Source organism: Bombina bombina, chromosome 1 (assembly GCF_027579735.1).
Source record: "Bombina bombina isolate aBomBom1 chromosome 1, aBomBom1.pri, whole genome shotgun sequence".
Classification (NCBI taxonomy): Eukaryota; Metazoa; Chordata; class Amphibia; order Anura; family Bombinatoridae; genus Bombina; species Bombina bombina.
In genome coordinates, this window is record NC_069499.1 from 1,341,305,169 (window position 1) to 1,341,332,553 (window position 27,385).

Below are 27,385 nucleotides of genomic sequence, written 5' to 3' on the forward strand. Positions count from 1 at the left end.
TTATTGCACCATCATGTGTGCTTTTTCTTAAGGTACATTAAAGAGTGTGACGTTGACCACTTACCTACAGAGGCCGGCGTCGCCAAAGAATACCTATATGTCATATTGGTGATTGGAGAAACCAAGGCTGGCAGCGACCCAAAGGGAAGTTTACTTGGAATTTTATTTCCTATCTTGCTGTATCTTTATTGTTAAAAAAACATAATTTATGCTTACCTGATAAATTCCTTTCTTCTGTTGTGTGATCAGTCCACGGGTCATCATTACTTCTGGGATATAACTCCTCCCCAACAGGAAATGCAAGAGGATTCACCCAGCAGAGCTGCATATAGCTCCTCCCCTCTACGTCAGTCCCAGTCATTCGACCAAGAATCAACGAGAAAGGAGTAACCAAGGGTGAAGTGGTGACTGGAGTATAATTTAAAAGATATTTACCTGCCTTAAAACAGGGCGGGCCGTGGACTGATCACACAACAGAAGAAAGGAATTTATCAGGTAAGCATAAATTATGTTTTCTTCTGTTATGTGTGATCAGTCCACGGGTCATCATTACTTCTGGGATACCAATACCAAAGCAAAAGTACACGGATGACGGGAGGGATAGGCAGGCTCATTATATAGAAGGAACCACTGCCTGAAGAACCTTTCTCCCAAAAATAGCCTCCGAAGAAGCAAAAGTGTCAAATTTGTAAAATTTGGAAAAAGTATGAAGCGAAGACCAAGTTGCAGCCTTGCAAATCTGTTCAACAGAGGCCTCATTCTTAAAGGCCCAAGTGGAAGCCACAGCTCTAGTGGAATGAGCTGTAATTCTTTCAGGAGGCTGCTGACCAGCAGTCTCATAGGCTAAACGTATTATGCTACGAAGCCAAAAAGAGAGAGAGGTAGCAGAAGCCTTTTTGACCTCTCCTCTGACCAGAAGTAAACGACAAACAGGGAAGAAGTTTGGCGAAAATCCTTAGTTGCCTGCAAGTAGAACTTGAGGGCACGAACTACATCCAGATTGTGTAGAAGACGTTCCTTCTTTGAAGAAGGATTTGGACACAAGGATGGAACAACAATCTCTTGATTGATATTCCTGTTAGTGACCACCTTAGGTAAGAACCCAGGTTTAGTACGCAGAACTACCTTGTCTGAGTGAAAAATCAGATAAGGAGAATCACAATGTAAGGCTGATAATTCAGAGACTCTTCGAGCCGAGGAAATAGCCATTAAAAACAGAACTTTCCAAGATAACAATTTTATATCAATGGAATGAAGGGGTTCAAACGGAACACCCTGTAAAACGTTAAGAACTAAGTTTAAACTCCATGGCGGAGCAACAGCTTTTAAACACAGGCTTGATCCTAGCTAAAGCCTGACAAAAGGCCTGGACGTCTGGATTTTCTGACAGACGCCTGTGTAACAAGATGGACAGAGCTGAGAATCTGTCCCTTTAATGAGCTAGCTGATAAACCCTTTTCTAAACCTTCTTGTAGAAAGGACAATATCCTAGGAATCCTAACCTTACTCCAGGAGTAACCTTTGGATTCGCACCAGTATAGGTATTTACGCCATATCTTATGGTAAATCCTTCTGGAAACAGGCTTCCTAGCCTGTATCAGGGTATCAATAACCGACTCAGAAAAACCACGTTTTGATAAAATCAAACGTTCAATTTCCAAGCAGTCAGCTTCAGAGAAGTTAGATTTTGATGTTTGAATGGACCCTGTATCAGAAGGTCCTGTCTTAGAGGTAGAGACCAAGGCGGACAGGATGACATGTCCACTAGATCTGCATACCAAGTCCTGCGTGGCCATGCAGGCGCTATTAGAATCACTGATGCTCTCTCCTGCTTGATTTTGGCAATCAATCGAGGAAGCAGCGGGAAAGGGTGGAAACACATAAGCCATCCCGAAGTTCCAAGGTGCTGTTAAAGCATCTATCAGAACCGCTCCCGGATCCCTGGATCTGGACCCGTAGCGAGGAAGTTTGGCGTTCTGGCGAGACGCCATGAGATCTATCTCTGGTTTGCCCCAACGTCGAAGTATTTGGGCAAAGACCTCCGGATGATGTTCCCACTCCCCCGGATGAAAAGTCTGGCGACTCAAGAAATCCGCCTCCCAGTTCTCCACTCCCGGGATGTGGATTGCTGACAGGTGGCAAGAGTGAGACTCTGCCCAGCGAATTATCTTTGATACTTCCACCATTGCTAGGGAGCTTCTTGTCCCTCCCTGATGGTTGATGTAAGCTACAGTCGTGATGTTGTCCGACTGAAACCTGATGAACCCCCGAGTTGTTAACTGGGGCCAAGCCTAGAAGGGCATGGAGAACTGCCTCTTAATTCCAGAATGTTTATTGGAAGGAGACTCTCCTCCTGATTCCATAGTCCCTGAGCCTTCAGAGAATTCCAGACAGCGCCCCAACCTAGTAGGCTGGCGTCTGTTGTTACAATTGTCCAGTCTGGCCTGCTGAATGGCATCCCCCTGGACAGGATGTGGCCGATGAAAGCCACCATAGAAGAGAGTTTCTGGTCTCTTGATCAGATTCAGAGTAGGGGACAAGTCTGAGTAATCCCCATTCCACTGACTCAGCATGCATAATTGCAGCGGTCTGAGGTGTAGGCGTGCAAAGGGTACTATGTCCATTGCCTGCTACCATTAAGCCGATCACCTCCATGCATTGAGCTACTGACGGGTGTTGAATGGAATGAAGGACACGGCATGCATTTAGAAGCTTTGTTAACCTGTCCTCTGTCAGGTAAATCTTCATTTCTACAGAATCTATAAGAGTCCCCAAGAATGGAACTCTTGTGAGAGGAAAAAGAGAACTCTTCTTTTCGTTCACTTTCCATCCATGCGACCTTAGAAATGCCAGAACTAACTCTGTATGAGACTTGGCAGTTTGAAAGCTTGAAGCTTGTATCAGAATGTCGTCTAGGTACGGAGCTACCGAAATTCCTCGCGGTCTTAGTACCGCCAGAAGGGCACCCAGAACCTTGTGAAGATTCTTGAGCCGTTAGCCAATCCGAATGGAAGAGCTACAAACTGGTAATGCCTGTCTAGAAGGCAAACCTTAGATACGGTAATGATCTTTGTGAATCGGTATGTGAAGGTAAGCATCCTTTAAATCCACTGTGGTCATGTAATGACCCTTTTGGATCATGGGTAAGATTGTCCGAATAGTTTCCATTTTGAACGATGGAACTCTTAGGAATTTGTTTTAGGATCTTTAAAATCCAAGATTGGCCTGAAAGTTCCCTCTTTTTGGGAACCACAAACAGGTTTGAGTATAACCCTTGTCCTTGTTCCGACCGCGGAAACCGGATGGATCACTCCCATTAATAACAGATCTTGTACACAGCGTAGAAACGCTTCTTTCTTATCTGGTTTGTTGACAACCTTGACAGATGAAATCTCCCTCTTGGGGGAGAGAATTGAAGTCTAGAAGGTATCCCTGAGATATGATCTCTAGCGCCCAGGGATCCTGACCATCTCTTGCCCAAGCCTGGGCGAAGAGAGAGAGTCTGCCCCCCACTAGATCCGGTCCCGGATCGGGGGGCCCTCGGTTCATGCTGTCTTTGGGGCAGCAGCAGGTTTCCTGGCCTGCTTGCCCTTGTTCCAGGACTGGTTAGGTTTCCAGCCTTGTCCTGTAACGAGCAACAGCTCCTTCCTGTTTTGGTGCAGTGGAGGTTGATGCTGCTCCTGTTTTGAAAGTTCCGAAAGGGACGAAAATTAGACTGTCTAGCCTTAGCTTTGGCTTTGTCTTGAGGTAGGGCGTGGCCCTTACCTCCTGTAATGTCAGCGATAATTCTCTTTCAAACCGGGCCCAAATAAAGATTGCCCCTTGAAAGGTATATTAAGTAATTTGGACTTAGAAGTAACATCAGCTGACCAGGATTTTAGCCACAGCGCCCTACGTGCCTGTATGGCGAATCCTGAGTTCTTAGCCGTAAGTTTGGTTAAATGTACTACGGCCTCCGAAATGAATGAATTAGCTAGTTTAAGGACTCTAAGCCTGTCCGTAATGTCGTCCTAGGGTAGATGAACTAAGGTTCTCTTCAAGAGACTCAATCCAAAATGCTGCCGCAGCCGTAATCGGCGCGATGCATGCAAGGGGTTGTAATATAAAACCTTGTTGAACAAACATTTTCTTAAGGTAACCCTCTAATTTTTTATCCATTGGATCTGAAAAAGCACAGCTATCCTCCACAGGATAGTGGTACGCTAGCTAAAGTAGAAACTGCTCCCTCCACCTTAGGGACCGTTTGCCATAAGTCCCGTGTGGTGGCGTCTATTGGAAACATCTTTCTAAATATTGGAGGGGGTGGAGAACGGCACACCGGGTCTATCCCACTCCTTAGTAACAATTTCAGTTAGTCTCTTAGGTATAGAAAAACGTCAGTACTCGCCAGGTACGCAAAAGTATTTATCCAACCTACACAATTTCTCTGGTATTGCAACAGTGTTACAATCATTAAGAGCCGCCTAAAACCTCCCCTAGTAATACACGGAGGTTCTCCAATTTAAATTTAAAATTTGAAATATCTGAATCCAATCTGTTTGGATCAGAACCATCACCCACAGAATGAAGCTCTCCGTCCTCATGCTCTGCAAGCTGTGACGCAGTATCAGACATGGCCCTACTTATTATCAGCGCACTCTGTTCTCACCCCAGAGTGATCACGCTTGCCTCTTAGTTCTGGTAATTTAGCCAAAACTTCAGTCATAACAGTAGCCATATCTGTAATGTTATCTGTAATGGCCGCCCAGATGTACTAGGCGCCATAATATCACGCACCTCCCGGGCGGGAGATGCAGGTAACTGACACGTGAGGCGAGTTAGTCGGCATAACTCTCCCCTCGCTGTTTGGTGAAATTTGTTCAATTTGTACAGATTGGCTTTTATTTAAAGTAGCATCAATACAGTTAGTACATAAATTTCTATTGGGCTCCACCTTGGCATTGGAACAAATGACACAGATATCTTCCTCTGAATCAGACAGTTTAACACACTAGCAATAAACTTGCAACTTGGTTACAATCTTATTTAACAAAACGTACTGTGCCTCAAAGAAGTACTAAACGATTAAATGACAGTTGAAATAATGAACTGAAAAACAGTTATAGCATCAATCCTTAAAAACAACACAACTTTTAGCAAAGGTTTGTTCCCATTAGTAAGAGTAACAATAATTAAATATGAAACATAAAAATTACAGAGCAACGTTTTTAATAACAGTCAATATATAAGTCTCACAGCCTCTGCTGAGGAGAATCTACCTCCCTCCAAAGAAGTTTGAAGACCCCCTGAGTTCTGTTAGAGATGAACCGATCATTGCAGGAAATACAAGAGTAACTGACTGGAAATTTTTGATGCGTAGCAAAGAGCGCCAAAAACGGCCCCCTCCCCCTCACACACAGCAGTGAGAGAGAAACGAAACTGTCACAATTAAAACAAGCAACTGCCAAGTGGAAAAATAATGCCCAAATATTTATTCACTCAGTACCTCAGAAAATGCAAACGATTCTACATTCCAGCAAAACGTTTAACATAATAAATACCTATTAAAAGGTTTAATGTACTTTTAACAGAGTAATTCCGGTTGAAATACCATCCCAGAATACTGAAGTGTAGAGTATACATTACATGTCATTATACGGTATGGCAGGATTTTCTCATCAATCCATTCAGAAAATAAAAACTGCTACATACCTCAATGCAGATCATCTGCCCGCTGTCCCCTGATCTGAAGCTTTACCTCCCTCAGATGGCCGAGAGAAACAGCAATATGATCTTAACTACTCCGGTTTAAAATCATAGTAAAAACTCTGGTATATTCTTCTTCAAACTCTGCCAGAGAGGCAATAACACGCTCCGGTGCTATTGTAAAATAACAAACTTTTGATTGAAGTTATAAAAAACTAAGTATAATCACCATAGTTCCTCTCACACATCCTATCTAGTCTTTGGGTGCAAGAGAATGACCTGGGAGTGACGTAGAGGGGAGGAGCTATATGCAGCTCTGCTGGGTGAATCCTCTTGCATTTCCTGTTGGGGAGGAGTTATATCCCAGAAGTAATGATGACCCGTGGACTGATCACACATAACAGAAAGAAAAAATAATTCTAAGATGTAGTCATTCAATTTCGTAATCCCTAATGTTTTCATTTGGCACTTGCACAAGGCTACAACTGGCACCTCTGCAGAGTAACATCCATTTATCCTCTATATTCTATACCCAAAAGACAATAATTATCTTATATATTTAGCCTTCTAGTGATTGCCTGCTTACAAGGACTTTAAAAAGACTTACATTAATCAGAATATATCAGTGCATGTAACATGAAGTCCTCTGCTTCAATCCTGCTTTATATTCCATGTTACAACTACTGTGAAGTACAGTTTTAAAGGATAGGAAAAAACTTGCATGATTCACTATAGCATGTAATTTTAAGGACACTTATAATTCACTTCTATTTTCAAATGTGCTCTGTGCTGTTAGTATCCCTTGTTAAAAATGAATACGCACATACCATACACTAGTGGGAGCTAGCTGCTGATTGGTGCCTGCACACATTTGTTTCTTGTTGATTGGCTACTAGATGTGTTCAGCTAGCGGCCAGTAGTGCAATGCTGTTCCTTCAGCAATGGATAACAAGAGAATGAAGCAAATTTGATGATAGAAGTAAATTGGAAAGTTGTTTAAAATGGTTTGTTCTATCTGAATCATAAAATAAAAATGTTGTGGTTTACTATCCCTTTAAGTATATGAAACCCCAGAAAATACATGAAATGTCATCATGTACATAAAACAGAGTATAACAAAACATGAAGTTTGAGCAGAAAGAATAGATTTATAATTTACCTGGTTTTCTCCTGGTTCGTGTAAACCTTTATCTGGTCAGCAATGCAGACAAAACTGAAAGAGATACAAATTATCATTATACTGGAAAACCCTTTGTGTATGTTCAAAAATCTGCGTGGCACTCACCGATACATGGTGTGCAGCCTGTCCCTCAATGACTGGACAAACGGATCAATCCAGTGATGTCGCAACACAACTGTCTGTGATTGGCTAATGTGAAACTCACTCATTTTATTCAAGATGACACCATGGTCCGCAGCCATGGAGAGCAGCTCATCCAGCAGGTCCCAGAACTCCTCACGGGGCTGAACTAAACAAGATGGTTATATTGACATTTTATGGTAAAGACATGACAACAATGCTTTGCTGCTTGACCTTGCACCAGGCACTAAAATATGTTCTAGTGTGTTGTGTATCCAAATTCTTTCATATCCATCTCATAGAAACTAATTAGACTCAACCAATATAACAGAGTCTAGACAAAGATTAATCTAGTAAATTAGATTTGCACAGATCTTTGCGTTTTGCACTTTAACATGAATAAATCTGAATGATAAATGCATATACCTAGTAGAAAAATTACCTGTCCAGTGCTCAATCAAATTATGTGCTAATGCAACAGTGTTAATACAGCCATGAAAGTTGTTTTTAGAAAACCATTAAAGTTATCATGGAGAGCTAAAACAAGTATTCATGGGAAGTTACCTCCAAAATTATAACATGTAGGAAGAGCTACAACTAAACATACGTAAGGTTTCCACCTAGGCTTTCAATGTACAGAACCTACTAGGATTAAAATAGCCACAAAAAAAAAACAGTAGGGGCGCTCTGTACTTAAAATTAAATATTATGTAAAAAAATTAAATATATAACAAAAATTAAAATAAAAATCAAGACAAATCAGCACAAAGTCCCAAAAATGTCCATACGAAGAAAATCTTCCAATACAAAGGCTGCACTCCAGAACAGGCTTGGCACATCTTGACATTCTAGAAAATATAGAACAGGAGGCGCCTCATAGCATATTATGCAGAGGATCAAGGATTCAAGGAAGAACAAAAAATCAAATCACATTTAGGGAGGCACAAACAGTGCAGGTCACACAAACTGGGCATTCAGAGCAACCCGGACAGCTCACCTCCAGCCACAAGAACGTGTAATATCTGAAATTCTACGTTAAAGTAGCTAGAAGTGAGCTTTCCGGGTTGCTCTGAATACCTGGTCTACGTGATCAGCACTGTTTGTTTTGTATTACTTAAAATTGCAATGTTCATAAGTGCATTTCAGTATTGAATAGAAACAATTTTGTAATATAGTAGCAAAAGCAAAATTATTCTAATAAATGTTATTACTGTAATACTGTTTCAGCAACATACATGTGAGTGCCCTGTGCACCAGCATTCAAACACCACAACGTCTCAGAGCTGGCAGTGTTGTGTATTGTTAAATTGTGTCACACAAGCCACCTCTAACTTTCTGAGCAGGAGCGGTGTTTAAATGCATGTGTGTGGGACAAGCATTGCATATGTGTATTTGTTGCTAAAACAGTATGGAGTATTTTGCAAAAAACGAAATTTATGCTTACCTGATAAATTTCTTTCTTTCCGGACATGGAGAGTCTACGACTGCATTCCAATTACTAGTGGGATATTCAACTCCTGGCCAGCAGGAGGAGGCAAAGAGCACCCCAGCAAAGCTGTTAAGTGTAGCTTTCCTTACCCATAGTCCCCAGTCATTCAGCCGAAGGAAAATGGAAAAAGAAGAAACCAGGGTATAGAGGTGCCTGAGGTTTACTCAAAAAAACTGCCAAACATAATTTAAAAAGAGGGCGAGGTTGTGGATTCTCAGAAAAAAGAAATTTATCAGGTAAGCATACATTTTGTTTTCTTTCCTATGGCATAGAGTGTCCACAACATCATTCCAATTACTAGTGGGAACCAATACCCAAGCTAGAGGACACGGAATGTAAAGGGAGGGAGAACAAGGCAGGAGGATCTAAACAGAAGGCACCACCACTTGAAGAACTTCTCTCCTAAAAGAAGCCTCAGCTGAGGCAAAAGTATCAAATTTGTTGAATTTGGAAAAAGTATACAAAGCGCCTTGCAAATCTGTTCCACAGAAGCTTCATTTTTGAAAGCCCAAGATGAGAAGACAGCTCTAGTGGAATGAGCCATAATTCTCTCAGGAGGCTGCTGTCCATCTGTCTCATAAGCAAAACTAATCATACTTCTTAACCAGAGGGAAAGAGTAGTAGAAGTGGCCTTCTGACCCTTATGCTTTCCAGGGAAAACAACAAACAGGGCAGTAGATTGCCGAAAATCTTTAGTAGATTGTAGGTAAAATTTTAAAGCATGCACAACATCCAGGTTATGTAAGAGATGTCCCTTTTGAGAAGAAGATTAGGACACAACAATTTCCTGATTAATGTTTTGATCCGACACAACCTTAGGGAGAAAAAAGGTACAGGGAATCACACTGCAGAGCCGAAAGCTCAGACACTCTGCGAGCAGAAGAAATCGCAAGAAGAAAACGTAATTTATGCTTACCTGATAAATTCATTTCTTCTGTTGTGTGATCAGTCCACGGGTCATCATTACTTCTGGGATATTATCTGCTCCCCTACAGGAAGTGCAAGAGGATTCACCCAGCAGAGTTGCTATATAGCTCCTCCCCTCTACGTCACCTCCAGTCATTCGACCAAAGACCAACGAGAAAGGAGAAGCCAAGGGTGTAGTGGTGACTGGAGTATAATTTAAAAAATATTTACCTGCCTTAAAAAACAGGGCGGGCCGTGGACTGATCACACAACAGAAGAAATGAATTTATCAGGTAAGCATAAATTACGTTTTCTTCTGTTATGTGTGATCAGTCCACGGGTCATCATTACTTCTGGGATACCAATACCAAAGCAAAAGTACACGGATGACGGGAGGGATAGGCAGGCTCATTATACAGAAGGAACCACTGCCTGAAGAACCTTTCTCCCAAAAATAGCCTCCGAAGAAGCAAAAGTATCAAATTTGTAAAATTTGGAAAAAGTATGAAGCAAAGACCAAGTCGCAGCCTTGCAAATCTGTTCAACAGAGGCCTCATTCTTAAAGGCCCAAGTGGAAGCCACAGCTCTAGTAGAATGAGCTGTAATTCTTTCAGGAGGCTGCTGTCCAGCAGTCTCATAGGCTAAACGAATTATGCTACGAAGCCAAAAGGAGAGAGAGGTAGCCGAAGCCTTATGACCTCTCCTCTGACCAGAGTACACGACAAACAGGGAAGACGTTTGTCGAAAATCCTTAGTTGCCTGCAAGTAGAACTTGAGGGCACGAACTACATCCAGATTGTGTAGAAGACGTTCCTTCTTTGAAGAAGGATTTGGACACAAGGATGGAACAACAATCTCTTGATTGATATTCCTGTTATTGACTACCTTAGGTAAGAACCCAGGTTTAGTACGCAGAACTACCTTGTCTGAGTGAAAGATCAGATAAGGAGAATCACAATGTAAGGCTGATAATTCAGAGACTCTTCGAGCCGAGGAAATAGCCATTAAAAACAGAACTTTCCAAGATAACAATTTTATATCAATGGAATGAAGGGGTTCAAACGGAACACCCTGTAAAACGTTAAGAACTAAGTTTAAACTCCATGGTGGAGCAACAGTTTTAAACACAGGCTTGATCCTAGCTAAAGCCTGACAAAATGCCTGGACGTCTGGATTTTCTGACAGACGCTTGTGTAACAAGATGGACAGAGCTGAGATCTGTCCCTTTAATGAGCTAGCCGATAAACCCTTTTCTAAACCTTCTTGTAGAAAGGACAATATCCTAGGAATCCTAACCTTACTCCAGGAGTAATCTTTGGATTCACACCAGTATAGGTATTTACGCCATATTTTATGGTAAATCTTTCTGGTAACAGGTTTCCTAGCCTGTATCAGGGTATCAATAACCGACTCAGAAAAACCACGTTTTGATAAAATCAAGCGTTCAATTTCCAAGCAGTCAGCTTCAGAGAAGTTAGATTTTGATGTTTGAACGGACCCTGTATCAGAAGGTCCTGTCTTAGAGGTAGAGACCAAGGCGGACAGGATGACATGTCCACTAGATCTGCATACCAAGTCCTGCGTGGCCATGCAGGTGCTATTAGAATCACTGATGCTCTCTCCTGTTTGATTTTGGCAATCAATCGAGGAAGCATTGGGAAGGGAGGAAACACATAAGCCATCCCGAAGTTCCAAGGTGCTGTCAAAGCATCTATCAGAATCGCTCCCGGATCCCTGGATCTGGATCCGTACTGAGGAAGTTTGGCGTTCTGGCGAGACGCCATGAGATCTATCTCTGGTTTGCCCCAACGTCGAAGTATTTGGGCAAAGACCTCCGGATGAAGTTCCCACTCCCCCGGATGAAAAGTCTGGCGACTCAAGAAATCCGCCTCCCAGTTCTCCACTCCCGGGATGTGGATTGCTGACAGGTGGCAAGAGTGAGACTCTGCCCAGCGAATTATCTTTGATACTTCCATCATTGCTAGGGAGCTTCTTGTCCCTCCTTGATGGTTGATGTACGCTACAGTCGTGATGTTGTCCGACTGAAACCTGATGAATCCCCGAGTTTTTAACTGGGGCCAAGTCAGAAGGGCATTGAGAACTGCTCTCAATTCCAGAATGTTTATTGGTAGGAGACTTTCCTCCTGACTCCATTGTCCCTGAGCCTTCAGAGAATTCCAGACAGCGCCCCAACCTAGTAGGCTGGCGTCTGTTGTTACAATTGTCCAGTCCGGCCTGCTGAATGGCATCCCCCTGGACAGATGTGGCCGAGAAAGCCACCATAGAAGAGAGTTTCTGGTCTCTTGATCCAGATTCAGAGTAGGGGACAAGTCTGAATAATCCCCATTCCACTGACTTAGCATGCACAATTGTAGCGGTCTGAGATGTAGACGTGCAAAGGGAACTATGTCCATTGCTGCTACCATTAAGCCGATCACCTCCATGCATTGAGCTACTGACGGGAGTTGAATGGAATGAAGGACACGGCATGCATTTAGAAGCTTTGTTAATCTGTCTTCTGTCAGATAAATCTTCATTTCCACAGAATCTATAAGAGTCCCTAAGAATGGAACTCTTGTGAGAGGAAAAAGAGAACTCTTCTTTTCGTTCACTTTCCATCCATGCGACCTTAGAAATGCCAGAACTAACTCTGTATGAGACTTGGCAGTTTGAAAGCTTGAAGCTTGTATCAGAATGTCGTCTAGGTACGGAGCTACCGAAATTCCTCGCGGTCTTAGTACCGCCAGAAGGGCACCCAGAACCTTTGTGAAGATTCTTGGAGCCGTAGCCAACCCGAATGGAAGAGCTACAAACTGGTAATGCCTGTCTAAGAAGGCAAACCTTAGATACCGGTAATGATCCTTGTGAATCGGTATGTGAAGGTAAGCATCCTTTAAATCCACTGTGGTCATGTACTGACCCTTTTGGATCATGGGTAAGATTGTCCGAATAGTTTCCATTTTGAACGATGGAACTCTTAGGAATTTGTTTAGGATCTTTAAATCCAAGATTGGCCTGAAAGTTCCCTCTTTTTTGGGAACCACAAACAGGTTTGAGTAAAACCCTTGTCCTTGTTCCGACCGCGGAACTGGATGGATCACTCCCATTAATAACAGATCTTGTACACAGCGTAGAAACGCTTCTTTCTTTATCTGGTTTGTTGACAACCTTGACAGATGAAATCTCCCTCTTGGGGGGGAGAATTTGAAGTCTAGAAGGTATCCCTGAGATATGATCTCTAGCGCCCAGGGATCCTGAACATCTCTTGCCCAAGCCTGGGCGAAGAAAGAGAGTCTGCCCCCCACTAGATCCGGTCCCGGATCGGGGGCCCTCGGTTCATGCTGTCTTTGGGGCAGCAGCAGGTTTCCTGGCCTGCTTGCCCTTGTTCCAGGACTGGTTAGGTTTCCAGCCTTGTCTGTAACGAGCAACAGCTCCTTCCTGTTTTGGTGCAGTGGAAGTTGGTGCTGCTCCTGCTTTGAAATTCCGAAAGGGACGAAAATTAGACTGTCTAGCCTTAGCTTTGGCTTTGTCTTGAGGCAGGGCGTGACCCTTACCTCCTGTAATGTCAGCGATAATTTCTTTCAAACCGGGCCCAAATAAAGTTTGCCCCTTGAAAGGTATATTAAGTAATTTGGACTTAGAAGTTACATCAGCTGACCAGGATTTTAGCCACAGCGCCCTACGTGCCTGAATGGCGAATCCTGAGTTCTTAGCCGTAAGTTTGGTTAAATGTACTACGGCCTCCGAAATGAATGAATTAGCTAGTTTAAGGACTCTAAGTCTGTCCGTAATGTCGTCCAGCGTAGCTGAACTAAGGTTCTCTTCCAGAGACTCAATCCAAAATGCTGCCGCAGCCGTAATCGGCGCGATGCATGCAAGGGGTTGTAATATAAAACCTTGTTGAACAAACATTTTCTTAAGGTAACCCTCTAATTTCTTATCCATAGGATCTGAAAAAGCACAGCTATCCTCCACCGGGATAGTGGTGCGCTTAGCTAAAGTAGAAACTGCTCCCTCCACCCTAGGGACCGTTTGCCATAAGTCCCGTGTGGTGGCGTCTATTGGAAACATCTTTCTAAATATTGGAGGGGGTGAGAACGGCACACCGGGTCTATCCCACTCCTTAGTAACAATTTCAGTTAATCTCTTAGGTATAGGAAAAACGTCAGTACTCGCCGGTACCGCAAAGTATTTATCCAACCTACACAATTTCTCTGGTATTGCAACAGTGTTACAATCATTAAGAGCCGCTAAAACCTCCCCTAGTAATACACGGAGGTTTTCCAATTTAAATTTAAAATATCTGAATCCAATCTGCTTGGATCAGAACCGTCACCCACAGAATGAAGCTCTCCGTCCTCATGCTCTGCAAGCTGTGACGCAGTATCAGACATGGCCCTAGAATTATCAGCGCACTCTGTTCTCACCCCAGAGTGATCACGCTTGCCTCTTAGTTCCGGTAATTTAGCCAAAACTTCAGTCATAACAGTAGCCATATCTTGTAATGTTATCTGTAATGGCTGCCCAGATGTACTAGGCGCCATATCATCACGCACCTCCCGGGCGGGAGATGCAGGTACTGACACGTGAGGTGAGTTAGACGGCATAACTCTCCCCTCGCTGTTAGGTGAAATTTGTTCAATTTGTACAGATTGGCTTTTATTTAAAGTAGCATCAATACAGTTAGTACATAAATTTCTATTGGGCTCCACCTTGGCATTGGAACAAATGACACAGGTATCTTCCTCTGAATCAGACATGTTTAACACACTAGCAATAAAAACATGCAACTTGGTTACAATCTTATTTAACAAAAACGTATTGTGCCTCAAAGAAGCACTAAACGATTAAATGACAGTTGAAATAATGAACTGAAAAACAGTTAAAGCATCAATCTTTAAAAACAACACAACTTTTAGCAAAGGTTTGTTCCCATTAGCAAAGTAACACTAATTAAATTTGTAACAACGTTTGAAATCACAGTCACTATATAAGTCTCACAGCTCTGCTGAGAGAATCTACCTCCCTTCAAAGAAGTTTGAAGACCCCTGAGTTCTGTTAGAGATGAACCGGATCATGCAGAAATACAAGAGTAACTGACTGGAAATTTTTGATGCGTAGCAAAGAGCGCCAAAAAACGGCCCCTCCCCCTCATACACAGCAGTGAGAGAGAAACGAAACTGTCATAATTAAAACAAGCAACCGCCAAGTGGAAAAATAATGCCCAAATATTTATTCACTCAGTACCTCAGAAATGCAAACGATTCTACATTCCAGCAAAAACGTTTAACATGAAAATACCAATTAAAAGGTTTAATGCACTTTTACAGAGTAATTCCGGTGAAATACCATCCCCAGAATACTGAAGTGTAGAGTATACATACATGTCATTATAACGGTATGGCAGGATTTTCTCATCAATTCCATTCAGAAAATAAAAACTGCTACATACCTCAATGCAGATTCAACTGCCCGCTGTCCCCTGATCTGAAGCTTTTACCTCCCTCAGATGGCCGAGAAACAGCAATATGATCTTAACTACTCCGGCTAAAATCATAATAAAAACTCTGGTAGATTCTTCTTCAAACTCTGCCAGAGAGGTAATAACACGCTCCGGTGCTATTGTAAAATAACAAACTTTTGATTGAAGTTATAAAAACTAAGTATAATCACCATAGTCCTCTCACACCTCCTATCTAGTCTTTGGGTGCAAGAGAATGACTGGAGGTGACGTAGAGGGGAGGAGCTATATAGCAACTCTGCTGGGTGAATCCTCTTGCACTTCCTGTAGGGGAGCAGATAATATCCCAGAAGTAATGATGACCCGTGGACTGATCACACATAACAGAAGAAACAAAACTTTCGAAGATAACAATTTTAGATCAACAACATGCATTGTCTCAAACGGAGCCTGCTGCAAAACTTTGAGAACTAGGTTAATGCTCCAAGGAGGAGCAACAGGTTTAAACACAGGTCTGATTCTGAACAGGGCCTGAACAAAAACTTGAGCATCCGGCAAATCTGCCAAACGTTTGTGCAAAAGAATAAACGGTGCAGAAATCTGACCCTTCAGAGTACTGACTGACAAACCTTTCTCCAGGCCATCCTGAAGGAAAAACAAAATTCGGGAAATCCTCACCCGGCTCCAGAAGAAATCCTTAGATTCGCACCAATGAAGGTATTTACGCCATATCTTATGGTAGATCTTGCGAGTAACAGGTTTACGAGCCTGAAACATAGTATCAATGACAGCTTCAGAACAACCACGTCTAGACAGGACTATGCATTCAATCTCTAAGCAGTCAGCTTCAGAGAATCTAGATTTGGATGAAGGAATGGACCCTTCCTCAGAGGTAACCTTTAAGGTGGAAGAGATGATATCTTCACTAGATCCGTGAACCAGATCCTGCAAGGCCAAGCAGGAACTATTAGAATCACAGAAGATCTCTCCTGTTTGATACGAGCAATGACTCGTGGAAGGAGAGCAAACGGAGGAAATAGGTATGCTAGACCGAAATTCCAAGGAACAGCCAGAGCATCTATCAGAACGGCCTGAGGATCTCTTGATCTTGATCCGTACTTTGGAAGCTTGGCGTTTTGAGGAGACACCATCAGATCCAACTCCGGAACACCCCACCTGAGGGTTATCCTTGAGAACCTTTCCAGATGGAGAGCCTATTCCCTGGGATGAAAAGTCTATCTGCTCAGAAAATCTGCCTCCCAATTGTCCACTCCTGGAATGTGGATGGCAGATAGGAGACAATCGTGAGCTTCCGCCCACTGCAGAATGCGAGTCATCTCTTTAATGGCCAAGGAACTCTGAGTTCCCCCCTGGTGGTTGATGTAAGCCACTGAGGTCATGTTGTCTGAAATCTGATAAACCGGACTAAAGATAATTGAGGCCATGCAGTCAAGGCATTGAAGATTGCTCTCAACTCCAAGATATTTATGGGAAGAGAAGACTCTTCTTGAGACCACAGGCCCTGAGCTTTTAGAGAAGCCCAAATAGCTCCCCAGCCTAACAGGCTGGCGTCCGTAGTCACAATCACCCAAGAAAGTCTCAGGAAGCAAGTGCCCCAAGACAAATGTTACTGTGAAATCCACCAGGAGAGAGAGTCTCTTCTTAGGGGATCTAGATTTATCCTCTGTGATAAATCTGAATGGTCTCCGTTCCAGATGGAACTGAGCAAAGGGAATAATGTCCATGGAAGCCAGCATCAGACTAATCACCTCCATGCATTAGGCCACTGATGGGCGAATAGACTGGAGAGAAAGGCAAGAAGCTTGGATTATCTGACGTCCATCAGGAAAATCTTCATGGACAGGTAATCTATGATTGTCCCTAGGAAACACACTCTTGTAGCTGGAACTAGAGAACTCTTTTCCAGATTTACCTTCCACCCGTGGGAACGTAGAAAAGATAACATCTCTGTATGAGAGTTTGCTAGTTGAAAAGATGACGCCTGAACAAAGATGCTGACTAGATAAGGCGCCACAGCAATACCCTGGGATCTGACTGCTGCCAATAGAGCCCCCAGAACCTTTGTGAATATTCCGGGAGCCGTGGCAAGACCAAACGGAATTGCAACACACTGGAAATGTTTGTCCAGAAAGGCAAACCTTAGAAACTGGTGATGATCCTTGAGAATGGAAACATCCTTCAGGTCTATAGTCGTCATGAACTGACATTCCTGAACCAATGGAAGAATGGAACAAATAGTTTCCATTTTGAAGGACGGAACCCTGAGGAATTTGTTGAGGCACTTAAAGTCTAGGATTGGATGAAAAGTTCCCTCCTTTTTGGGAACTACAAATAGATTTGAATAAAATCCTTGACCCTGTTCCTCTAGAGGAACTGGTACAATAACTTTCAGGGAGGATAGTGTCATATATGTTACTATTCTTTCATATACCTTTAAGCTTACTTGACACTCCCCCAACTCCTTCTATAAATTCCTAAGTAAGCCTTTCACCTTCGCTTGGTAATCCTATTTCTCACAGGAAGTAACCAGCCTCTGCACAGCTCTTAGTGCAAATCTTTCAGAGTCGTCTCTGCTCAGCTGTTCCTGTCTCCACCTGAAGTCTGCCTGATCAGCCGTTCATGCGGTGATGTCACACGCCAGCTCGCATCCTCCCAGTCAGCTGCTACATCCATGGCCGCAACTGCTCTCTCCTGCTACCGGACCGTAACACTGAGCAAACCCCTAGGACTACCTAAAGTAAGTCTCAATTTGTTTTGGAGATCATTGACAATGTTTAAATCATACATCTGAGACTTATGCAAGGGTTTAAATACGATATCCTGTCTTATATTCGGATCAGCATAGCTCCGCTCTGTGGGTGGTATCTATTCTTTAATTGTGCTATCCAGCTGAGGTTAATCATCCTGTGTTATACTCGGAAACTAAATGTGTTTAACTCTCAGTAAATGCCTATTTATTAATACGAACATCCACTGCATTTTACTTGATTCCACATACCTAAGGTGTAAGCTGTTACGTGCACACAGGTAAAGCTACACGGTAGCTTTACTGTCCTTTGTGTGTTTGTTTGCTTTTACCAGAGAAAAATTTGTTTGACTCCCTGAATGAATAGAGGTTTTTAATTCCTCCGTAAACCAGTTGTATTACTTCCCCTCAGTTATCAGGGAGACCGCCAAACAAAACTAAATTAATACTATTACTACTAATTACCATCAAACAGGTATATTTAACTCTGCAGTTGTGGTTCAATACTTAAAGAAACATTACTCCTCTTTTCTAGGGAGGCAGCATTTGACAGATAGGTCCTTTACGTAATTTTAGAAGGCCTCCCTTTTTACTTGATTTGAGGATAGTCTTGACAGCAGAAATCTGACCCTTGAAGGGCAAGACTTAAATCCTATTTTGTAACCCTGAGATAGTATGTCCACAGCCCACGGATCTGGGACATTGCATATCTAAGCCTGTCGAAAAAAGGAAAGCCTGCCCCCCACTTGATCCAAAATCGGAGCAGGGATGGATCCTTCATACTGATTTAGAGTCAGCGGAAGGCTTTTTGTTTTTTTTCCCTTATTCCAAGGCTGGCTGGACTTCCAAGAGGACCTGGATTGGTCTGGTTTGGAAGAATAGGAGGAAGACTTCTATCCCTTAAAGTTGCGAAAGGAACAAAAATTATAAGTCTGTCGACCCTTAGGTCTATTCTTCTTGTATGGGGGGTGACGTAGCTACAGCTTAGGAGGTGTGTAGGTAGCTAACCAATTGCAGTCCTCAAAAAGCCGGTCTGAAGGAATGTACTTGTGGCAGGGTGCCAGCTGAAGGAAGCCGAGCAGGCTTCATAGAATACAGGTTCAAGGATTAGCAGCACTCCAGAAGATAGAGTAAAAACACAGTCTTTATTCTTGTAAATTTAAAAACGCAAAAAATACACAAAAAATAGTGCAGTACAGCACAGCACATCAGCAAAAAGGTTTACATAGAAGGGGAGCGAGTTCCTGACATGTTTCGTGCTATTCAGCACTTAATCATAGGATGATTCCCCACCTGTGTAATGCTCCATTTAACTGGTTTTCAACCAATCAGAATTTTTCAAAAATATACACACCCTCAAAACAAAGAGAGCTAGTATAAATGGTGCATTACAGAGGAAGACAAGAATAATAAAACAAAAAATAACATAACAATGATAAAAACACTATAGTTATAAAAACAATGATAAATAGAATGAAAAAACATTGTTATTAATTCCTATTATTACAGCTTAAATATAGTTTCAAATTTGATAAGTTTATAACTCTTCATAAATAAATATTTAATTATTTATTTTCACATACTTTGATGTATAGTGAGTGTCAATAATAGGTACTTTGTTTACTCAATTCTGCAACTAGCCTCATATTCAATTAAATCATATTAGTCATATTTAGACTTGAAATATCTATAAATACCATTCTCATAACAATTGATGGTATGATGCGCATCGTAACTATCTGTCTGTAGATCACAACGACAGATGTCTTAAATCACAGATGTTTCAAAAACATAACCATTAATCATTAAATAAAATATAAAAGCAAATAATAATATTATTGTGAAACCTCTGATCATGGGATAAGAACAAACAAAAGGGTGATAGGATATCACTAATACCTCATAACATGTTAATGTGAAAACATATACAATAAATGCAGGTATTAGATGTACACTTATACAGGCTACTCTACCAAAGGGGATTACAGAACAATAGCACCAGAAGATCTATAGTCATAAAGGAAATAAGTTTTTATAAATATATATTTTCCTAGACTAGCTTAGGAATCAACAAAAAAACTGATGTCCCATTCTTTATTGAGGCCATGTGGTGTCCTAGTATTAAGCTTCCATATCCAATAAAGCTCCTTTTTGGAAAGGATAGAATTAATATTACCTCCTCGAATAGGTCTTTTGGCTACATCAATTACTTTAACTGTAAACTTAGATTGATCTGTAAAATGTATGCCATTAAAGTGTCTTGCTACACTAGAATCTTTATTATAGTTTTTTATGTCTCTTTTATGTTCCCCTATTCTAGACCTGAGGGCACGTGAAGTTTGACCAACGTACTGTTCTGAGCATAAAGAGCATTCTATGAGATAAACTACAAATGTAGTGCCACAGTTGGCATAATGATCAATCTTAAAATTGCCTTTGGTTGAGTAACTATTGAAGTTTATTCCCATAGAAATATGCTGGCAGGTGTGACAGTTCCTTGACAAGCATTTAAAAGTCCCTTTCTTATTAAGCCATTGCACACTTTTATCTCTGACATTATCATTAACCATACTGGGGGAAAGTTTCTTGCCCAATGTAGGTGCTTTTTTTGACACAAATTTAATCTTGTCAACAACATTGGCCAAAGTACTGTCCCCTTTAAGTATGGGTAAGTTCTTTTTAATTATATTACATAAGTCATTGAACTGCAAGGAAAATTCAGTAGAAAATATCACTACATCTTTATGAAAAGCATCCTTCTTACCCTTACTGAATGAAGGAATAAAATTTCTCTTGACATCTTCCAATGACTTATGTAATGTATCAGGATTGTAACCCCTAGCAATTAGTCTGTCCGTTAGTTTATTGGCTTGATGGTTAAACAGATCATCAGAATTTGTGTTCCTTCGAAGCCTAAGAAACTGACTTTTCGGAATTGACTGAATTAAATGCTTAGGATGACAAGAGGTAGCGTGCAAGATCGTATTTCCTGATGTTGGCTTCCTGAATGTATCTGTAATGATCCTATTGGTTTCTACTGAGCCATACAAAGTAAGGTCTAAGAAATGTATTTCTTTATCCTGAATCTCCCCAGTAAACTTCAATTTGAGGTCATTATTGTTAACATATTTCAAGAATTCTTCAAAGACAAAGTCACCCTTGACCACAAAGATGAGATCATCAATAAATCTCATATATGTGCAAATATTTTCAAAAAATGGATTATTTCTACTGTAGAGGCTGCCGAGTTCCCACCATCCCACAAATAAATTTGCGAATGAGGGCGCAAACTTCGCCCCCATCGCAGTACCACATATTTGTAGGTAGTATTCGCCATTAAACATAAAATAATTGTGGGATAGTAGAAACTCGACAGTCTCACAAAAGAACAGTTTAAACTCTCTTGAATAATTGGTGTAGTTGTCCAAGAAGAAACAGACAGCCTGTATACCCAAAGCATGTGGTATACATGAATACAGTGACACCGCGTCTATCACCACCCACCTAAAGTCAGCATCCCATTTAATATTATCAATTATTGTGAGTAGATGGGAAGAATCCCTTAAGTAACTACTCAAACCTTTCACCAAAGGTTGCAAGACCGAGTCAACCCACTCAGATAAAGGCTCAAATAATGAACCAATCCCAGAAATTATTGGGCGACCTGGTGGGTTGACTGGATCCTTGTGCATTTTAGGTAGGTGGTGAAAAACGGGCGTCACTGGATGGAGTGGTATCAATGAAGTGTGCTCTTCTTTAGATATAAAGCCCAATGCTAATGCCTCATGAAGTAGTCTATCAAGCTTCCTAGAAAATTCTCTTTCTGGTTTGGACGCTAACTTTCTATATGTAATTCCATCATTTAATTGTCTGTATGCCTCATTGATATATTGTTGCTTGCCCATCACAACTATATTACCGCCTTTGTCAGATGTACGAATGGAAGTGTGGGGGAGGGATAGCGCTAACGAATAGCTGAGAGCCAAAATATCTAAAAAACTCTAATGAGATAGTACATTACTAGTATAAATAAACAATAAAAATCGAATTAAAATTAGCGTGTCTACGTAGCCAAAAAAAAGAGGAATTGGATATATATGTACAAATAAAACAATATTTATTATAACAATATAAGATAAATTCTAACATAAATTCTAACAGATAACTCCTATAAAAGATGCCGGCATCAGGTAAAAAATGAGTGTATCTAAAAGACTGCAATGAGAGTGACTATCTGAGGTTCTCAAATAAACAAAATTATTAGCAGCATATATGACTAGACAGAATTAATAGCAGCATGTATAACTAACCAGAATTATTGGCAGCCTATATGACAAAAACAGATAAAATAACTACAAAGTCTATTAAAAAGTCTATTAAAAAGTGCTTGATATCAGTATTCCCAAAATGGAGCTGATCCGTGGGTGATAATGTTTACCAGTGTGATCCGTGGGTGGTAATGTTTACCAGTGTGATCTCCTTAGGGGGTAATGTTACCAGTGTGTCAATTCAAAGACCGGGTAAAAACGGAGTGATATGAGAAGTAACTTTATCTTCTTTCTGTATGGCTTTCCTCCGTTTTTTTAGCCTGTTTTTAGCCAGTATCTGTCCGTCCTCCGCAGCAGGTATCCAGCGTGTGGAAATGGTCCCAGAGGGATCAAGTTCCGGGTTAAAGTTCAGTTCAGATTTCCAAATAGTAAAGCGCCGTTGTGCAATATTTCAGCCTATGAATGATAGACCTTTAAAAAGCACTCTGGGTTCGTTTTCTGTGGGTCCTGGGGCAGGAATTACACATACAGAGACGGCTCACCTGTGATCAGTGACCGCTCAATGTACCTGTCCTATCCACCAACGATACCTCAGCTAGTAAAGAGATATAAAATGTATCAAGGTTTAGTAAGCAAGTTCTACGCGTTTCAGCCTCCAGGGGCCTTTATCAAGATGCTTACTAAATGTTTAGGCCATTTTAAATAGCCCTCTCTCTTTTCTCATTGGATAATACCCAGCCAATAGTGAATAAGCTATTGGAGATATGTGAATCATTGTGTTACAAACGTTACACTGTTTTGTTAATTCATATGTTTACACTTGATTTTAAGTATTTGATTCATTTGATACAATAAATCCAATCTTGGCAACCTCTTATTGAATATGGAAAAAATATAAAAAATATAAAAGTTATTAAAATATATACGGAAAAAATATATAAAAATATATGTGTGTATATAAACAACAAATATTTGAGAGGATTCTATCTCTACTAAGTTTCTAAATGGTTTTGGTAGTTATATGTGTGTGTTAATGTGGTGGTGTTAGAGATAGCGAACATTTGTACAAAGTAATAACAATTTCATGAAGTTTGTGCAAAATTAGGAATTAGTTTAAAATGAAAATAATAATATATACACATGTATTATAAAATATAAAATCATACATGTGTATAAAAAGATTATTTAAAATTCTTTTTTTGAAAAATTTGAAAAATTGGATTTTCATATTAGCCTACTAAGATCCATTTCGGAGTTCAGGCCATGGGGGTGGAGGGTTTTAAAATTAAATATAAATTCAGCTTCCTTTTTTAGTAATACATTGTTGATATTCCCTCCCCTACTCCCAAGATTAATTTGTGTTACACCCCAATATTTAAAATCTTTTAGACTCCCTTCATGTTTTTCTTTAAAATGGTTATATAATTTTGTTTCTGAAGAGCCGTGCTCTATTTTTAAAATATGTTCCCGGATGCGATCTCTTAAAATCCTACTCGTCTGTCCAAAATAGAACAGATTACATGAACATTTGATGCAATAGATTATATTCTTATCAGAACATCTTATTAATTGCTTTATTTTAAAACTGAAGTTTGTGTTATGTGATTTTAAATCTTTTATCTTATGACTGTGTTTGCATGACTTACAGGTGTTACACGGAAAAAAACCAATTAGTTTATCTCCTTTCATATCTTTATATGTAGAATGTTGTTTTTTTTTCCTTATATTCACTGGGAGATAATAAACTCTTTAAGTTTCTAGCTTTTTTAAAAATTATATCAGGTTGATTTTTTACTTGATTCCCTAGTATATGGTCCTGTTTAATTAAATGCCAATGTTTTCTCAGAATCTTTTTGACTTCATAGTGTTCTGAGCTAAACCCAGTGATGAAAGGTATAAACAGTTCATTGGATTTTTGTGCAACGGATTTCTTTTTTGGTAGTAATAAGGTGTTTCTATCAATTTTAGCAACCTCTTGTTGTATTTTGCCTATTCTATTGCTGTCATAACCTTTCTCTATAAATCTGGTGGTTAATATCTGGGATTGTGTCTGATAGCTTTCTAGAGATGAACAATTTTTCTTTACTCTCATATACTGGCTTTTTGGGATATTGTGTTTCCATTGATTTAAATGGCAACTGGATGAATGTATATAATTATTAGCGTCAATCGCTTTGAAGTAGGTTTCAGTGTGTATTTGATTATCATTGATTTCTATTGCAATATCTAAAAAATTGAGTTTCCTACAACTGTATTCATGAGAGAAGGATATTCCTAAGTTGTTACTGTTAAGATCTGTTAAAAATATGTTTAATAGTTCAACGTCCCCACGCCACACAATAAAAATGTCATCTATGAATCTGCAATAGAGCACAAGGTTCGCCTCCCAATGGCCATTGTAGATGTAATTATCTTCAAAGTGGCCCATAAACAAATTAGCATAACTGGGGGCGAACCTTGTGCCCATTGCAGTTCCCTTAGTCTGGAGAAATACCTCCTTATTGAATAAAAAACTGTTATTTTGTAGGATAAAACCAATACAATCCAAAATAAATTTATTTTGAGTCTCAGATAGATCTATATCTCTGTCTAAAAATGATTTAATAGCCTCTTTTCCCATATGGTGTGATATATTAGTATACAAAGAATTGACATCACATGTTGCCATAATGTAATTTTCTTTCCATTCTAGGTTTTGGATTTTATTTAGAAAATGTGTCGAGTCTCTTAAATATGCTGGTAGCGTTATCACATATTTCTGTAGGAAAAAATCTACATACTGGGATAGGCCTGATGTAAGGGAACCTATCCCAGAGATTATGGGACGGCCAGGGGGATTTTTAAGATCTTTGTGGATCTTTGGTAGAAAGTAAAAGGTGGGGGTCTTAGGATATGTTGTATTTAAAAAGTTAAATTCTGATTCATTAATTATACCTTCTTTCTTAGCCTCTTTGAGTAATGTTCCTAGTTTTAATTCCTGTTGCTTTAATGGATTCTGTTTAAGTTTAGTGTAAGTAGTCTTATCTTGTAAGATCCTATTTGCTTTTTGGATATAATAGTTTGTGTCCATTAGGACAATCCCCCCACCCTTATCTGCCGGTTTCACTACTATATCAGTGTTATTTTGTAATTCCTTAAGCGTTTCACTCTCTTTTTTACTCATATTATTTTTAAAAGGTTTGCTTTGATCGAGTGTTTCTAAATCTTTCTTTATATTCTCCTCAAATAGTTTTATGTGTTCGCTTTTCTCCTGTATAGGAAAGAAATCGGATTTTGCCTTCAGGTCTGTATGGATGTAACTGTTTTGTGTGTCTCTGTGTTGTATGGGATTTTTGAGAAAGTATCTTTTTAATGTGAGTTTTCTAATGTACTGATTGACATTAATTAAGGTCTCAAATTTATTAAGTCTGCATGATGGTGCAAACGTGAGGCCTTTTCCTAATACTTTCTCTTGTTCTTCGGTTAAAATCACTTTACTTAAATTAAATATTCCAACTTTCTTTTTGCTTTCTATCTCCTTTGTGATTTGTTTAGAGGTTCCTCTCCCTCTTCTACCTCTAATCTTCTTTTTCCTTGTGTGTTTCTTTCTGGTATTATAGCTCCTGGATAATCTCTTGATGGCCCCGCCTTTGCGGGGACACCCTCTAAAAAATGTTTTGTCTGTGTGTTGTCTTCTTGTATGTTTGAATTTAGTTGTTTCCTGAATTGATGAGTTCTCGCGGGGCTCTGTTGTGCTTGTAGTGGTGTATATCTGTTTTGTAGGGGTATTCTCCAGTTTTGTTGTTCATTATAGGAGTGTTTGGGGTATTCTCTATACATATTATATGAATGGTTTGATTGATTTCTAAATCCATTGTCATTTTGTCTATTATTATGTCTGTTGTCATTGTATCTGTTATTGTAATAATTGTATTGATGACTGTAAAAATCTCTATCTGAGTTTTCATGGTTCTGATATCTATTTTGGTATCTGTGTTGATACCAATTTTGATGACTATTGGGGTACCAATTTTGGTGGTTTCTTTGGTTATATGTATTATCATAACCTCTCTCATTGTTGTATTGATTATATCCTCTCCTTTGTGGTATATACTCTTCTCTTTTTGTGTGCCAACCATTATTTGTGTTTCTACTTGGTGTTTTTGACCAATTTTCAGAGTCTATGTTCTGATATTCATTCTCATTATTGTGATGATTTTCATTTCGCTTATTTGGCTGTTTATTCACTTCTTCAATTCTTTTGTGATTCTGATAATTAGTTTTATGTTTGTTATTTGTATAATTGGGTACATTTTCTTTATCTTTATTCATGTTTTTCTTTTTGCTAAATAAATGTGCTATTTCTCTTCTAGAGTTATCTGTGGTGGGGTTATCAATAATAATTTCCTCTATATTCCTTTCTATAGTAATTTGTTTGGAATTACTCTCATCTTCATTTGTTTTATAATCTGTTGTATCTCTTTGAAATTTTGAATTTTTCTGCAAGGTGATGTTATTTTTAAGTTCAGAGGTTCTCCTTATTATTTCAATTTGTGTGTTCTTGTGTTCCTCATTTTGTTCTATGCTGTTCATTTTATTTTTTATAGTTTCAATGTCTTTTTTTACTTCTGAAAGTTGTATATTTCTCGCTTTAACTACAATTTTCATAAGGTTTAAAGAGGCATTTTCTAATACTTCAAACCATTCTGTTTTTAATTTTTCTGGTAGTGTAAATGTACAATCTTTTTTTAATCTGAGACCTCTTGGTACCATATTTGAATCTAAATAATATTGCATGTATTTAATTTCCAAAGTATGTTTTATTTCTTTAGAGAGAGTGTTTTCCAAATCTATATGGATGTTTTCTATATCGTTCCCTTCATTATAAAATTCAATGTTTGTATTATCATTCCTAGCAATCTCATTGAGGATTTTATCTCTATGAGAGAATATGTCCATTTTAATATAGAATCAAAGAAAATGGATTGAATAAATCTTCTTATTACTAAAAAAATGAGTGATGTGAAATTTCTAGTGTGTCAAAAATAGGTGTTTTAAAAAGTATACAAAAAATATATATAAAATTATTTAATAATTATTTAAAATACGATGTGTATATACAAATAAATAAGTGTATATAATAAGTGTATATAATAATACTGTGAATAGTGTTGTGATAACGTGAGGAAAAATTAGGAAATATAGAAATGTGATTTAAATATTTAAATAAAATATAAGAAATAAGTGGATCTCCTAGTCTGAGGTTAAATACAAGCTAAAAATGTAGAGTGTGATTAGGGATACTACACTTCTGCTCTCCTAGCTAATCCCAATATGGAGTGTGCTAACCTCATAAAGTACACCCTTAGTTCAAAAAGAAAGTGTGGGGGAGGGATAGCGCTAACGAATAGCTGAGAGCCAAAATATCTAATATCCAATTCCTCTTTTTTTTGGCTACGTAGACACGCTAATTTTAATTCGATTTTTATTGTTTATTTATACTAGTAATGTACTATCTCATTAGAGTTTT

At 39.5% G+C, this 27,385-nt stretch overlaps 1 protein-coding gene across 1 annotated transcript in view; it reads right to left on the reverse strand.

Annotated features, from left to right (window-relative positions):
* USB1 (U6 snRNA biogenesis phosphodiesterase 1) overlaps window positions 1–27,385 on the reverse strand; it is a 598,389-nt gene that overhangs the window by 556,435 nt on the left and 14,569 nt on the right. Inside the window, exons 3-4 of the mRNA XM_053702597.1 lie at window positions 6,971–7,154; window positions 6,845–6,898 (exon numbers count right to left, since the gene is read on the reverse strand). Coding sequence (XP_053558572.1) covers window positions 6,845–6,898; window positions 6,971–7,154 — 238 coding nt within the window. The remainder of the gene's footprint in view (window positions 1–6,844; window positions 6,899–6,970; window positions 7,155–27,385) is intronic.